A 17,288-nucleotide genomic window follows, 5' to 3' on the forward strand; every position below is an offset into this window, starting at 1 on the left:
TGTCCAGAAGCCATTACAGACTTGCTCCCTAAGCACTTTTTGAAAATTGGCCCTTAAAGCATATCTCAGACTAGCGAAGCCATACCTAAAGTTGCCAGATTTTACAATTGTAAAATCCGGACACCCTAGACCTGCCCATCTCTTCCCCAGTCTCACCCTAGCTCCGCTCCCACTGCCTGCTTTGTTGTCTGGTTTCTGCTTTCCTCATCTTCTCATCATTCTGTTCCTTCCATCCACTGTCTTCCCTCTACCTGCCTCTTCCATAAGGCATCTGCTCTCTTTCTATGCCTCTCCCTTCCATCTCTTCCTCCAACCCCCCCCCCCCCGCCTCCAACATACACACACACACACACACAAACATTGTTCTGGCATCCATCTTCTTCCCTCTACTCCCTCCATGGTGTGGCATCTGTCTTCTTTCCCTCCATCCTGCAGATTTAGCATCTCTCTCCTCCTTTCCTCCCCTCAGATCTGATATCTGTCTCCTTCCTCCTTTCCTTCCCCCAGATCTGGTATCTGTGTCCCCCCCCTCCCCCCATGCTCTGGCACCTCTCTCTCTCCTCTCCGTTCCCTTTCTTCCCTGGTCTTCCCCCTCAATTTATTTTCTACCTCTGGCTAGATCAAGGGTGTCAAAGTCCCTCCTAGAGGGCTGAAATCCCGTCGGGTTTTAAGGATTTCCCCTATGAATATATATGAGATCTATTTGCATGCACTGCTTTCATTGTATGCTAATAGATCTCATGCATATTCATTGAGGAAATCCTGAAAACCCGACTGGATTGCGGCCTTCGAGGAGGGACTTTGACACCCCTGGTCTAGATTAAATTCTCTCTTACTATCCAGTCTTCAATTTCCCTCTTTTCATTGTGTCTACCTACCAACCTCTTTCCCTCACCCCTTCCAATATCTATAATGTGACCATTTATTTTTTTCATCAAAACGGGACATCTATTAATATTCAGTCCTGCCCCCAATCCCGCCCTAGACCCACCCCCAATTTCTTCCATTCATTTTCATGTACACACAATATCTTATTAATTCATAATGGTAAACATAAAATATATTAAAAAACACAAAGCACACTGTACGCAGAGAAAATGTTAATTATCATTTACGAGTTTTGGGTTTTTTTCAAAGATGTCAAGGCAAATTACTTTAAAATATGCAATGTCACCTCAGAAACTATAGAAAAATAGACAAATATAGTGCAAAATATAGACAGCAGATATAAATTCTCAAAACAGACATATTTGATCACTAAATTGAAAATAAAATCATTTTTCCTACCTTTGTTGTCTGGTGATTTCATGAATCTCTTGGTTGCACTTCCTTCTGACTGTGCATTCAATCTTTCTTTCTTTTGCATCCAACATTTCTTTCACAATCCAGCCCCATCCCCTTTGGGTCCAGGTCTCTCTCTCTTTTCCCTCTATTACCCTCCCCAGATCCAGTGTCAGTTCTCCTTTGTACCTTTGTTCCAGGTCTCCCTCTCTGTCTGAACCTCCCATAGTCATGCATCTGCCTCCTGTCTTTCCCCTTTCATCCAAGCCTTTCTCTCTGTAGTCTTTCTAATCTGCTTACACCCCCCCCCCTTTCTCTGCCTCTTTCTCGCCTTCTTTCCTTCCTCCCTCCCAGCAGATTTTAGCATATCTCTCTACTCCTTTTTTCTCCTCAGATCTAGTATCTGTCTCCTTCCTCTTTTCCTCCTCCCAGGTCTGGTATCTGTCATCTCTCTCCGCTCCCTTCCTCCTGCTTTTCCCTAGTCTTCCTTCTCAATTTATTTTCTGCCTCTGTCTAAATTCTTTTTTACTATTCAGTCCTCAATTTCCCTCTTTCACTGTGTCTACCTATAGCTTGCCACCTCTTTTCCTCACCCCTTCCAGTATCTAACTCTATCCTCTTCCCTCAATCCAACATGTGCCCTTTTTTCTTTCTCCTCCCCATTTCTTTCCAGCGTCTGCTCCCCCTCTCCCTCACACTTCCATTCTGCGGCTGTCCCTCCTCTCCCCCACACTTCCATTCAGTGTCTGTCTCATTCTCTCTACCTCTTCCATCTACTGTTCACCCTCTGTCTCGCCCCTCCCATTCACTGCCCTCTCTGCCCTTTCCATCCAGTGTCCGCCCTCTCTCTCTCTCTTCCATATGGCATCTTTCCTCTTTCTATGCTCCTTTCATAAACTATCTATCCTGTGCCCCTTCTCTCCTTTGTACATGATTGATTTCAGCTCTGCCACCTCTCCATTTTTCTCTCTCTGTCACCACCCCGTCCCCTATGCTCTGGCATCTCTCTCTTCTCCTTTCTTTCCTTCCCATCCCACGGTCTGGCATCATCCCTTCCCTGATTCCCTGGCATCTCTCTCCTTTCTTTTTCTTCCATCTTTCCCTCCCCCTCCATGCTATGACATCTTCTCCTTCCTTTCCCCCTTCCTTTTCCCTTGGTCTGGCATACCTTCCTCTTTCCCTTCTTGCCCTGGCATCTCTTCTTCCATCCAAGCCCTGGCATCTCCTTTCATTCCCTCCTTCATCTTCCTTCTCCCTCCAGTTGGGTACAGCAACAGTCTCCCCTGCAGCTCCGGACTTCCCCACACCTGCTCCCCCAAAATTGTCAATGCTTCAGTTCCTCTTCTTCCTTCCTCCCGCCCAACCAACCCCCGGCGGCACCATCAGCTTTCACTCCCTCTAACATTGGCTCTGCAGCTCTGGACTTCCCCACACCTGCTCCCCCCCCCCTGGATCGCTATTATTTTAAATGTTATGGTAGCCGTGGCGCTTTATCCATCAGAGGAGACTTCTGCCATCGCCTGCTCCGGAACTCTTCCTGCAACAGCGACTTCCTGTTCCCGCCTAGGCGGGCGGCTGCTGCAGGAAGAGTTCCGGGGCAGGCTGAGGTTAGAAGTCTCCTCTGATGAATACAGTGCCGCGGCTGCCATAACATTTAAAATAATAGCGATCTGGGGGGAGGAGCAGGTGTGGGTAAGTCCAGAGCTGCAGGGCCGGCATTACAGGGAGTGAGAACAGGGCAGCTAAGCGTGCTGGTCCAATGTCGGCTTTCAAAACCGGGGGGAGGGGTGTTGAGGCGTTGAGGTGTTGAGGTAGGTAGCAGCAGCAGCCTGTCTGGGGGAGCAGGCTTCGGCGCTAGAGGGAGGGGAAGTGATCGCCTGTCCCATTGTCCCCACAGACAGCTTCGGGACGTTATCTCTGAAAATGGGACATTTTGGCGTCACGAAGCTGTGCGTGGGGACAACGGGACAGGGGATCTAAAAAGGGGACAGCCCCGTTCAAAATGGGACGTATGGTCACCTTAAGTATCTATCCTCTTCCCCCAATATAGCATGTGACCTTTTTTTTTCTCCTCACCACTTCCATTCAGCGTATGCTCCCCTCTCTCTCCTCCCCTCAACTTCCATCCAGTGTCTGCCCCCTCTCTCTCATCCATTCAGCATCTGCTCCCCTCTCTCACCCCCCACCCCCACACATACACTTCCATTCAGCGTCTATCCCTCTCTTTCTCCACACAAGAAACCTAAAGTGCCACTCAACCTCTTCCCCTTGTCGGGCCATCTCTCTCCCTTCCCTTCCCCTTCGCAGACACTTCTCAAAGCCAAAGTTTTCTTCTCAAATGGGCCCCGATGTAGCAGCCATTCTCACCAGTTGCACGTGGCTGCCCCCAAGCTTCTCCTCTGGCACAATTTCCTGTTTCCGCCAGATCGCATCAGAGGAGAAGCTTTGGGGCAGCTATGTGCAACTAGCAAGAATGGCTGCCACGTCAGGGCCCCTCTGAAAGAGAAAACTTTGATTTGGAAAAGCGCCACAAAATTGAGGCGAAGGAAGAGAGATGGCCTGACAAAGGGAAGAGATGCTCCGACAAGGGGAAGAGATGCACAGACTGTGGGGCACCCTGGAGCTGTGGGGCCCAGGGCAGCTGCACTGTTTGCCCTCCCTTAACACCGGCCTTGGCCACACCAGACATCAACCCATACAAAACAAGAAAACCAGCACAAACGTATACAGCAAGCAAGGCAAATTCTCACCTCCCCCCCAGAAGGAAACTTAGTACAAGAACTGGTTTTAACAAGGTATTTTATTCAACATTGTGATGGTGGTAGGAGTCCTTCAACACATTCGACCTTTAACAGGTCAAAAAATAGCACATTTCAACTCCGTAGTTCTTTAAATGGGTCACAGGATAATTACTCATTAACGGCTGCCGGGCAGGTTTTCTGTTCAAATGGCACATACTGTATGCAAACATATCGTAAGCATACTTATTTAATAGCTCATCAGTATTCAGCCACTGAACCAGTCCCTGTCACATTTCAGCCTTCTGAGATGCTACCAACTACGAAAATACACCACTGGAGAGAACTGGGAAATAAAAGCAGCTGTGGGGAAAGATTCATGAAAATGTACAACAGTAGTACAATCAAATAAAGAGCCTGCAGCTATGATCTGTCACAAAATGAAGATTTAAACCCATCAGAAATTAAACCAAGCTCAACAAAGCAAGCTCTAATTAAATATCTTCTTTTTACCCCAATTTACAGTAGGAAAAAACCAACTTTCCCCATGAGGCAATTCTCACCAGGCAAACTGGATTGGCCACCGTGAGAACGGGTTACTGGACTTGATGGACCATTGGTCTGACCCAGTAAGGCTATTCTTAGGTTCTTATCAAGTTCCTGGAGGAAAAGTCCATAGTCTGTTATTGAGAAAGACATGGGGGAAGCCACTGCTTGCCCTGGATCGGTAGCATAGAATATTGCTACACCTTGAGTTTTGGCCAGGTACTAGGGACATGGATTGGCCACCGTGAGAACAGGATACTGGGCTTGATGGACCATTGGTCTGACCCAGTATGACTATTCTTAGAAGGAACAGTTAATTATACTGCTGTGCCATTATTATTTTCCTTTCATAAAATATAATTTCACCATTTCATTTACCAAACAATCAGATACTCAGTCATCAGCAGGGGGAGTAATACTGTCAATGTATGTGCATGCACTGCTTTCAATGCAAATTCACTGGGGAAATCCTGAAAACCGCAACTGGATTGCGGCCCTCGAGGAGGGACTTTGAGATCCCTGATGTAGATCCATATATAGATTCGGCCAGACCTCGGCTGCTCGACTCATATTCCGTGAGAGCCACTATACTCACGTTACCCCTCTCTTAAAGTCACTTCACTGGCTTCCCATACGCTTCCGAATGCAATTCAAACTCCTCTTACTGACCTACAAATGCATTCACTCGGCTTCCTCCGACTATTTCTCTTCACTTATCTCCCCCTATGCACCACCCCGCCCAACGAGCTCCGCTCAGCTGGTAAGTCCCTCCTATCTGTGCCCTTCTCTTCCTCTGCCAATTCCAGACTCTGTCCCTTCTACCTAGCTGCGCCGTATGCTTGGAGCAAGCTTCCTGAATCCCTACGGCGGGCTCCGTCTCTGGCAGCGTTCAAGGTCCAGTTAAAAGCCCACCTCTTCGAGACTGCTTTCAAGTCCTAACTCCTCTCACCTTGGGTTTGCATCCCCAACCTGTAGGGATATTTCCGTATTCACACCTGAAGGTTAGGCCTCTATGATGTCATCAAGCCTGAACCATTGTTTCAAGAATCTCTCTGCAAGCAACTTTCCAGCATGTATTTTGCAAGAAGTAAGAAGTACACTGCTTTACAGTTTCTGCCTGAGAAGCTAACTATTGAAGCACATCTGGCCTCAATACATGAGTTCTTTGAATCTCGCAAAGCTGCATTCCATTTGCGATGTGGACTCCAAGAAAATCCCCGTGAATTTGCTTTCCGTCTGAAACGACATTTCTTTCCAGACAGGACTCCTTCTGAGGACGAACTGGAGTATGGAGAATTCCGATCTCTCTTTGCAAAAGCCTTGCCTGAATATATGAGTGTGGTTGTGGCTGGTATGAAAAAGGCCTCTTACTCATCGATCCTAGCCGTAGCCGAGGATTTCTATGATCATAAAGTCAGGGTTCCTGCAGGCCCATCTGAGAAACCGGTGCCCAAAGCACGATCTAAGGAATCTAAGCTGAGTGTATGCGCAGTTCAGACTTCACTTGCTTTGGAACCTAGTAGCTCTGTAGTTTCCACTCCAGGACCTGTTTCATCTCGTCCAGCGGACCAGACTTCCTCTTCTGATGTACCACCCAATAGGGATGGACCCAAGACACAGAAGAAGAGACGGCCCAATAACCAACAGAAGCAGAGTGACCTCAGTGTGATAATGGAACAATTGGCTCAGGTGGTGGATCGTATTTCTGCCCTGGAATTGACTTCTAAACAATTGGCAACATCTGTCCCCGCGAGAAAGGAACAGACCTCAAGGAGAAAGGATAACAATATCAGTTACAGGCCTTCCGGAACTCGAGTGGTCAAGTCTGTAGTAACTGATACCCATGCTTCCTCAGTAGACGACCTGGATGACACACCCGAATTATTAGAGGATGATACCGCATGACTAGTCCGAGAACCAAACCCTATATATCACGTCTGTCTGTCCAAGTTAGATTGTAAGCTCTTCTGAGCAAGGGCAGTCTACTACATGTCAATATGTACAGCACTGCGTACGCCTTTCAGCGCTATACTCATATAAGTGATAAATAGTAGTAGTAGCAACATGTGTTTTGAGGAAAAGTTTTTAGCGAGGTTTTTTTTGTTTTTTTAAGTGTGTAAACAATTTGCGAGCCTGGTCTCTACTTCTGTTGTCTACATTTTTTATTTTTATTTTTTTCTTGTTTATAGTTGGGCAACCTCTTCCCTCAGGGCTTATAAACAGTCTGGGGTTTTTTACTAAAGCAGGTTAAGGCCTAGATTCACTAAACTTGCCGACTGGATCGTTGTTGGGCGATTCTTGGCCGAGTTTTGCCGAGCAACCGATTCACAACAGATTCTACATGCAAATGATCTGATCGGACGTACGCCCTATAGCGATCCCACGGATCGCTGTAAGATCGATCGAAACGCATGCGCAGAGTATCCTTGTTGGTTATTGATGCATGATGCAATTTACGCATGCGCTTGCTGTTCGCCCTTTACTGCTCAGTGGGCGGGATTTATTTCCGCACGTCACTAGTGAGATCAAAAGAAAGGGGAAGGGGTGGCTGCAGTTTACATTGCTGGCCCTACTAGTTGGACTTTTTAAAAAGGAGTGATTTGTGATCGTTGCAGTGAATTAGATTTTTGTGTAGCCAGACTATGGACATTTATCAAACAAAACCCGCGAGTTAAAACAACGGGCTCGCAAGGCGCTTTTTACAGAATATATAAAAAAAGGAATGAATTCTTATGCACATTTAAAGTTATTTTACAGTTTTATTTTTAATTTTAATGGTTGGTTTATATGGGTTGTAACCTCGATACTGATAAAATCGGCAAGGATACTTGCTTCTTTTAGGATCGGCAAACCCAGTCGGGGTTCTTCTTCTGCTTAGTGAATCGATCCCTTCCTACTTTTGCATGCCAGTTCCCTCATTTGCATGGGTAGGAGATTCATCGGGCAGCAGTTTAGTGAATCGGGACAGGGAACGATCGCAAAACCAGCAAAACTGGTTTTGCGACCACCGGTACAGGATCGGTAAGTTTAGTGAATCTAGCCCTAGGTTTTTGCCCTTAACATGCCCTAACAGAAAAAAAAAAAAAAAATCAATGTGTGTTAAGTGCATTACTGCGCACTAAGGGCTCCGTTTACAAAGGCGCGCTAGTGGTTTAACGCGTGTAATAGCGCGCACTAAACCACCGGATGCACTAGCCGCTACCGCCTCCTCTTGAGCAGGCGGTAGTTTTTGGCCAAAGCGGGGGGTTATCGCATGATGAAAAGTCGCGCGCGTTAACCCCGCTAGCGCAGCTTTGTAAAAGGAGCCCTAAGTATGTGGTGCAGAAAAAAAACAAAACGCTGAACGGAGAGGGGTTTGGGATCATAAGGACTAAGCGCCTCATACCACTTCTATGACTGTATACGTTTAATTCTGTTATTCTGTATTTGACAACCGAAGTCTGAGTGTTGAGTGGCAAAACTTTTGAGCAACGTCAATAATCAATTTTAGCCCTGACAACTGGCGCTCCTACTCAGCAGTTTGGGATTCATGCCAATTCAATCCCCTTCTTTGTCCATTTTCAATTAAAAAAAAAAGTTTTAATCTCATTCTAACCAATCTTTCTGGCCTTTGTGATAGATTCTAAATGAAATGCGGCACATAGAACAGGGAAATCAAAACTACACATCCCAGAAGGCAGGAAGGCAAACAAAAAGCTCAAATTAACAATACAGCTCATCCAAATTAAGAGGCCGATTCTGAGCTTTACAAACCATTCTGCAGGATAGGAGAGATGTTTCAAAGCAACCGAAGGTCTTAGCTGCTGCCTAAAGGAAAAAAATAGGTGGTCCAGGGAAATGTGATGCAAGCGGTCGTCAAAAAATCTGAATGTTCTGGGCCATTGAGGTTAGAGATGACCGTCCCCATTCTAGACAGGTCGTAGGTGCCTACATTCCTTTATAGAATATTAACATAACAGGTGAAATATAAACTAAACTAAACCTTAAGTTTATACACCGCATCCTCTCCACGGAAGTGGAGCTCGGCACGGTTTATATAAGAACAAAAGAGTAGCCTTACTGGTCCATCTAGCCCTGTAGCCCGTCTACATGGTGGCCAAACCAGATCACTAGTACCTAGCAAAAACTCAAATATTAGCAACATTCCAGAACTCCAGAGTATCAAGATTCCATGCAGAATCTCAAAGAACAGCAAGATTCCGGAATCCCAAAGAGTAACAAGATTCCGGAACCCCAAAGAGTAGCAACATTCCATGCTACTGATCTAGGGCAGGCACTGGCTTTCCACCATGTCTATCTCAATAACAGACCATGGACTTTCCCTCCAGGAACTTGTCTAAATCTTTTTTTAAAACCAGCTACATTAACCGCTCTTACTACATCCTCTGGCAATGCGTTCCAGAGCTCAACTATTCTCTGAGTGAAAAAATATTTCCTCCTATTGGTTTCAAACGTATTTCCCTGTGACTTCATCGAGTGTCCTCAAGTCTTTGTAATTTTTGAAGGCATGAAAAATCGATCCACTTGTACCCGTTCTACACCACTCAGGATTTTTTGTAGACTTCAATCATATCTTCCCTCAGCCAACTCTTTTCCAAGCTGAAGAGCCCTAACCTCTTTAGTCTTTCCTCACATAAGTTTCATCTCCTTTATCATCTTGGTCGCTCTTCTTGAACCTTTTCTAGTTCCACTATATCTTTCTTGAGATAAGGAGACCAGAACTGAATGCAATATTCAAGGTGAGGTCACACCATAGAGCAATACAGAGGCATTATAACATTCTTAGTGTGGTTTACCATCTTTTTAATAATTCCTAGCATCTGTTTTGCTTTTTTTGGCCACTGCCACTGCACACTGGGTTTCAGCGTATTGTTTAGAATTACACCATATCTTTTTCTTAGGTGCAGAGACCCCTAAGATGGATCCTAGCATCCAGTAACTATGATTTGGGCTATTCTTCCCAATGTGTATCACTTTCCATGTGTCCATGTTAAATTTCATCTGCCACTTGGATGCCCAATCTTCCAATTTCCTAAGGTCTGACTGCAATTTTTCAAAATTTGTATGCCTTTTAACAACTTTGAACAATTTACTGTCATCTGCAAATTTAAATGGCGTCGCTTGTCGTCCCAATTTCTAGATTATTTATAAATAAGTTAAATAGCGCCGGTCCCAGTACAGATCTCTGAAATACACCACTATTTACCCTCCTCCATTACATGTGAACATTTAGCTAGAAAAGAGCTGATGTAAGTGTTCACACCTTCATATGTTAAGCCCCACCAAGACTCCACCTATATGTATGCCAACTTTAAAATATGCACTCTAAAACGGGTGTGTTTTTACAGAATACCACTAATGTACTATATATAAATGCCAAAATTGTTTCTGTGTACACACATATGCACACTGTAGTGTAAGTAAGGGGGTGCCGGGTGCCTTTTTGGTGGGGGCACTAGCATCTTCGAAATGCACACCCCTCATACCACTTCAAATCTTCTAGCCTTTTATGGCATTAAGCAGGAACTCCTCCTCACTGCTCATGGCAACCCATCTTTCCCTCTGATGTCATTTCCTGTTTGCTGGACCAGGAAGTGACATCAGATGGCAAGCTCAGCCGGCGTAAGCAGCAGATTGGACACCCTGTTCACTTCCAATGAAGGCTAGAAGACTTGAAGAAGAGTAAGGGAGGAGTGCCTCCATGACACCCTCTTCTCCACCGCCAGGGGTAGATGCCTGGGTGCCAGCATCCTTCACTATACCACTGTATGTACATATATGCCAATCTTCTTGGAAATTTATATTTTAGTTTATTTTCCTAAGCACGTGTTAGCAAGAAACATAAGTTACATTAAAAAAACAGCCACTAAATGATATAAAAAATGTCCAAATACCGTACATAATGAGCTGGGGGTGGTTTCTGGCTAGCTTATTCCAGGGGTGAGCAACCTCAGGTTTTCAGGGGTTCCCCAATGAATATGCCTGGGACTGAGTTGCGGCCCTCGAGGACTGAGGTTACCCACCCCTGGGTTATCTGGATATATTAGGACAGCATTTTTGCTGGATAGGTATCCTGTTAGCAGTAGTGGCACTGAATATAGCTTCTGGCTCAATAATAGGGTTACCAGATTTTCCGTTTGGAAAAACCAGACCCATAGACCCACCCCTGCCCATCATGCCCTAGCCCTTCCCCCTTAGCCTGCCCCCTCAGCCTGCCCTCGTCGGACAGGAGGGCATCCGTGTACACATAGATGCGATGAGAGCCGTCTGAGGGGGCGACGTCATCCACGACGCACATGCGCAGATGCCCTCCTGCCCAATGGCAATTTGATAGAAGCTTTTCAAAACCCGGACAAAGTGCCAGGTTTTGAAAAGCCGCCCAGACCCCCGGACATGTCCTCAAAAGGAGGACACGTCCGGGAAAATCTGGATTTCTGGTAACCCTGTTCAATAAGAGTATGACAAAAAAAAAAACAACAACAAAATAACCCCAGGATATTCCCTTTCTGCTGAAACTGAATCTGCAACCAGAACTGGCCTCTGAGTTTCAGCAGAAACCAAAACTGAAAACAACTTCCCCCCCCCCTCCAATAGCCCCCCCTACCCCCCACATGACCAAAATGTTCTCCTCCTGAGCCCCCCTCTTCCCCCTCCGGCAGCAGCTCTCTTTCCAAGCCCCACCCTGGAACTAGCCCCTCTCGATCCCCCCCCAGCACCAGCCTCCTTTCCAAGCCCCCAATCCCAGCGCCGGTCCCCGCTGCCTCCTGTGCACAGCCAGTTTATTTATTCAATTTTCTATACCGTTCTCCCGGTGGGCTCACAATCATCTAATGTACCTGGGGCAATGGGGGGATTAGGTGATTTGCCCAGAGTCACAAGGAGCAGTGTGGGTTTGAACCCACAACCTCAGGGGGCTGAGGCTTAAGCACTGCACCACTCTAGAAACCAAAATGTATTAGAAGTAAGCCAAGTAAAGGACAATCAAGCCATTGTGACATCACTGATGAGGTTGGCTCTTATTGGTGGAACGAGGCATTGTGACATCACAGTATCAGCTCTGGTTACCAGAATCTTTTCAGACTATCTATTCAATTTCTATACTGTTCTCCCAGGGGAGCTCAGAATTTATTCCAGTACTCAAAACATTTTTCCCTGTCTGTCCTGGTGAACTCACAATCTATCTAATGTACCTGGAACAATGGAGGGATAAAGTGACTTGCCCAGGGTTACAAGGAGCAGCGTGGGCTTGAACCCACAACCTCAGGGTGCCGAGGCTGTAGCTTTAACCACTGCGCCACACTCTCCCCAGTAGAAACAGCTGCCGGGAACTCCCACAAGCCCATCACAGGAAATTTCTAGTGAGCAGCAGCACCAGGCAGCAGGGTTCATTCTTGCCCCAAAGAGACCACAACAGGGCTTTTTTTAAGTAGGCCTAGGGAGAGCCTACTAGTGGTAGGGCAAGATAGGGGTGGGTTCTATAAGCCTCTACTGCCCAAGCTTCTCCCATAAATAATGCTGGAACGGTCAGAGGAAATATTCAGTCAGTGCCGCTGAATATCCCCTCTCACCAGCACTTACCCAGGCAGACGCCACTCCCTACCAGGATAGATGTCTTTCAGTATCAACCCGTTTTCTGCTATCTTACCGTCTTGATTATCTGCACCACACAGACACACGTATCCACATCTACCCGTCATTCTACAAAACTCTCATGCAAAGTTGGATGCTCAAACGATTAGAACAGTGCCAGTTAAACCTGCAACTTAATTTAACCATTAGCTGCTAATTGGCTAAAATTGATGCTAATTTGCAGTTCCGCACAAAACTGCCCTTAGTTGAGATTCTACTAATTGAGCACTCAAAAGCAATGGCAAGGGGGCTTAGACCTGGGCGGGTCGGGTGTGCCTAGTATTTACACCCAAATCTCACATTTAGGCACAAGTATTTACATCGGCCATTGAACTCACACTTAAAGTTAGGCGTGTAAAGCAGATTTAGGCTAATATTCCACTACAGCAATTGCGGAAAACATTGGAAACACAAAATTCATGATTACCGCACATCATCTCGGCGCCAAGCTTTAAGCAGTCTATAGTAAACAGAAGTTACCGTGTCAAGGAATATTTTTTCCCCAAATCTGCCTCTGGATCCTGTTGGCGGATTGCTCTAAGCGCAGTTGGTGCTGTAAACATGGCTGACACCCCATGCTCTGATAACACTCGGAAATAGGCACCAGCATCAGGTGTTCCCACGGGCTTACCCTGCACAGAAATGGATTTAAATATACAGTATATGTCACATAACTCATGGTCACTTCCTGAATATGTGATACCAAACCGTATAAAATCACTTTATAGAAAACTTTAAGCTTTCACCTCAGTTGGAACCACAGCGGGGATTTGGTACAGAGCCTTTATTTCAAGCAACTCACATTTCTCATAGGGCTAGATTCACAAAGCAAACCGATCGGTTTGCTGCCCCTTTACGACCAAATTTCCCTCCGGCCTGATTCACTTACCTCTCCTGCAATCCGCTTCCAATCCGTGCATGCAAATGAGGGGAAACGCATGCAAAGTAGGCAGGGATACGATTCACAACGCAAAATTTCACATCCGACTGGGTTGGCCGATCAACTGAAGAAATGATTGCTGGGGAGCAGTCGAAAACGTCTTTCCGACTCCCCTGTTCGATTGAAGCCCTGCTCTCTGCCCTGTCAGACCCGATCTCCTGCAGCCCTGATCTGCCTTCCCCGAACACCGAATGCTTCCCGCTGCCCCGATCTGCCTGCTCTGATCTGCCTGCCCAAAGAGCTAGAGAAAGAGGAGGCCGAGGCCGGGTCAAGGCCGATTCTTAACCCGTCTCCGTGGAGCCGGAGGCCGCGATGTCTCGGGGGGTGGGGGGGGTCCTTGCAGGTAGAGACAATTACTGGGGAAGCGAGGCAGGCTCAGTGACATGTGTCTCTCTTTCTGGCTCTCGCACACCCGCACCTGGGCTTGCCTACCTCGAACACCTGCCTGACATGTCCTCTCTGCTCCCCCTGGCTCTGCTGCCTTCCCTGTAGTGCGAGCCCGCAGGGAAGGTGTCAAGAGCAGGGCTTGGAAGAGGAGAGCAGGAGAGTCGGCGCACATGAAAGTTAAAAAAAAAAGTCAGGTCTACACCCAAGCGCAGGTCATCTACAGATGGTCTGCTCATGTGTTGGAATCGCACACTTACGATCCGTGTCGGCAGATGGGGGCATTCCTACGATCGCCCCCATCTGCATATTTTTGTTTCCTGAATTCATCGAACCTACCCGGATCAGGTGATCGGGCCCGATCGGGCAGGTTGGTGAATTTGGCCCATAGTCTTTTTCTCCCTCACCCTCAATATACGAAAAGACCGAAAATGTTACTTCCACCTAAAATGATATGGCCTTGGTTATTGCTTACCAAGAATGGATGCAACATCGCAGGCCAGAAGGAAACCTCGCAGGGGCCATTTATGCTCTAATCTCTAAACAATAATTCAAGTCAGCCATCTTCTCCCCACTTTTCTACATATACTTCTAAAACATTCTAGCAAGGAGGACCAGAACTGAGAGAATCTGTCAATTCTCGATACACTGTCCTAGACACGGAGCACCATTTTATAGAGAACATAGAAATCAGGTTTCAACAAGCTCAGTTTTGATGCTATCTTAGAAAAATGGTTTAAGAAATGCACAGCCTTTTCTAAAACATGCAACAAGAATAGCCATTTTCTAAAAAGATGCAGGTTGAAAAGTGAGAATGGCACAGACCCGGCAGCTTCCATGTGGAGGGCTCGGCACTTACACGTGGACTGGTGATGTCACACCTTTCACGCGAGTACTATCGGTTCCAAATGTAGCTGCCCAATTTCATAAACCCAGAAGCATCAATACCATCGATTAAGTACTGAGGCTACCATTTTGACATTTTTTTATGGAAGTGGAAATAAATTACATGGTATTATGTAGAATGACTCCCTTAATTCCTCATATGGAAACCTTGACAAATTACTTTTTTTTTTTTACATTCTGTTTGTCAGAAACCTCATCTTATTATCACTGCAAATTCTCTCCTGCTGCCAAGTTCTCTAGGGCTGAAACTAACACAGATCAGAGGTTCCCTGTCAGGACTGGTTGGAGTCTTTGGAGAAGACAGCAATGGCAGGCCTGGAAGGGAAAGACATTGCGTGGACAAAGGTGGGGAAGGGAAGGTAGAAAAAGTAGCATGTCTTTACAAGTAAGGAGGGTCTCGACGAGAGGCTGGGGTACCCTCTTGTGTCTGGCTTCAATAACTTCCACTGCAGACCTGAGAGATGATTGAAATGAATGTTTCAATGCTGTGACCCAGCTACAAGACTGTCTTGTAGGGAATCTCTAACAAAACCAGTGAACTCAACACCTTTCCGCGATTTCCTGCTTCTCATTTCCTGCTTCTCAACTCCGTACACCAAACAAAGATGCTAGGAGGTGGGATCTTTTTGAGAAAGAAGCAAGATTAACCCAGTTGAAGATTTGCCCTGTACAATCTAAATGTTTTTGTGTCAGTAATCAATGCCTTGTTGCAAATAATTGGTGTTTCTTTGTTTCTATGTAAAACAGGACTATTGTGTGGGCTTCTTCCAGCACATCCCTTAATCAAAGCTTGTGTTAATGGATTCACAGTATTACAAGCCAGAGCTTTGTGGAATTGAACATAAACGCTGGATTTCTTTCTTGTCCCAATTTGAATTTGTTCATGTTGTATTAGTTTCCAGACAGCCTGCTTCATGGAAGATTTAATATCAATTCTTCCCAGCCCTATAAATTATTTAAAATAAAAGTAAGTGTGTGTGTGGGTGTATTAATATATATATATATATATATATATATATATATATATATATATATATATATATATATATACACACACACATACACATACACATATAGTATTTATGCTTTCCAAAAGTAAAAGGACTAAGGGTCAGTAATGAATTTACTAAGTAGTATATTTTTTAAAAAAATTGAGAAAATATTTCTTCATTCAGCATGTAATTAAGCTCTAGAACTCATTGCCAGTGACCATGGTAAAAAGCAGTTAGCATAGCAGGGTTTAAAAAATTAAAAAAAAAAGGTTTGGACAGGTTCCCATACCCAAAGTCTATAAACCATCACCAAAATGGGCTTGGGAAAATCCACTGCCTATTCCTGGAGTAAGCAGCATAAAAACTCTCTTGGGATCTTGCCAGGTACTTGATGGACCCTCAGTCTGACTCAGTGTGACAATGCTTGTGTACTTAGTGTGGACAGATGGGCAAATAGCTAGAACTGACTTATGCAATCAGATTTATGTTGATCTATATCAATACAGGCACAATATTTAATTATTCCAACACTTACTCTTTTTTTAGATCTCAAGGAAATAAAGATGGGAAAAAGAGAATGGGGACTGGTACAGTCACAGCCACTTTATTCAAAGTTATTTACTGTATATATTTGCCCTGAGGTTATCATCAATTCAGCAGAGAAATGCATTTAACTTTTAATTAGGAGTAACAATATTGTTAAGACCCTCCCTGCTGACTCACTGATCTGAATAATAGAAGCTTTTATTCTTTCTCTGTTTAATTTTCTGAAAATGACTCATGTTTTATTCATCATCAAAATACCTGACAGATGCATCTTGCTATTTAAAAGAATCATTATGTTTACAAAAGCTGGCTTTTTTAAAAATATATATACTTCCCAATGTGCGGAATGTTAGGAAAAATTTTGTAGAAAGGGATTCATTTCTGTCCATCCAGAAGGAAAGTATTAGTCAAAAAAAAAAAAAAACCAGACAGAAAACTCAGCTCTGTATTTTCAAAGAATAGATTCACCTCAAAAATCTAGGAGGCAACACACCATCTAGCTAGCCCCATCCGATACACATATGTCAGGTGGAGTGTGGCATATGAACATAAGAATAGCCTTACTGGGTCAGATCAATGGTCCATCATGTCCAGTAGCCCTTTCTTATGGTGGCAAATCCAGGTCCCTAGTGCCTGGCCAAAACCCAAAGAGTAGCAACATTCCATGCTACCGATCCAGGGCAAGCAGTGGCTTCCCCCATGTCTTTCTCAATAACAGACTATGGACTTTTCCTCCAGGAAAATGTCCAAACCTTTCTTAAAACCAGCTACGCTATCCGCTTTTGCCACAACCTCTGGAAATGAGGGGTTTTGGGGATTTTAAAAATATTTGATTGTATTTTGTAAACCGCTTGGAGCAATAAAATGAACGAGCGATATAACAAGATTAATAAACCATAACTATAAACCATAGCTCAATCAATGACCTAGAAGTGACTCTACTATCTTTCAGCTGAAAATACAGAAATGTTAAAATGCAGGAAGAAGCTCATTTGTAAGCTACACCTCCCACTCCTCAAATAACCAAACTGTCTGCAACCTCCCTCCAACTGATCAAAGAGCTGCATGCAGTCACATATTAGTGCAATTATAACATGTATATTGTACCTGATATACTGTCCTTATGGCATAAAGCCAACTAAAATTAATTCAGTTACTAAGGCAACAAATACATACATGCATACAAGCAGGGTCGTTTTAAGAAAATTTAAGACTTCAAACATGGATATTCCTAACCCACCAAAAAGGTAGAGAATCAAATCTTAATAAATCTGGTTCTAAAAAATCCTGAATTAAGAAGCTTTCAAAGCTTGAACGAAGAAATAG

General features: G+C 44.9%; 1 protein-coding gene across 4 annotated transcripts in view; it reads right to left on the reverse strand.

Moving 5' to 3' along the window:
* ACSS3 (acyl-CoA synthetase short chain family member 3) overlaps window positions 1-17,288 on the reverse strand; it is a 182,983-nt gene that overhangs the window by 65,157 nt on the left and 100,538 nt on the right. For all 4 annotated transcript variants that reach the window (XM_033951908.1, XM_033951907.1, XM_033951906.1 and 1 more), the window contains one exon: window positions 12,675-12,826. In XM_033951908.1, coding sequence (XP_033807799.1) covers window positions 12,675-12,826 — 152 coding nt within the window. The remainder of the gene's footprint in view (window positions 1-12,674; window positions 12,827-17,288) is intronic.

This window comes from Geotrypetes seraphini, chromosome 7, assembly GCF_902459505.1.
Source record: "Geotrypetes seraphini chromosome 7, aGeoSer1.1, whole genome shotgun sequence".
In the NCBI taxonomy this organism is placed as follows: Eukaryota; Metazoa; Chordata; class Amphibia; order Gymnophiona; family Dermophiidae; genus Geotrypetes; species Geotrypetes seraphini.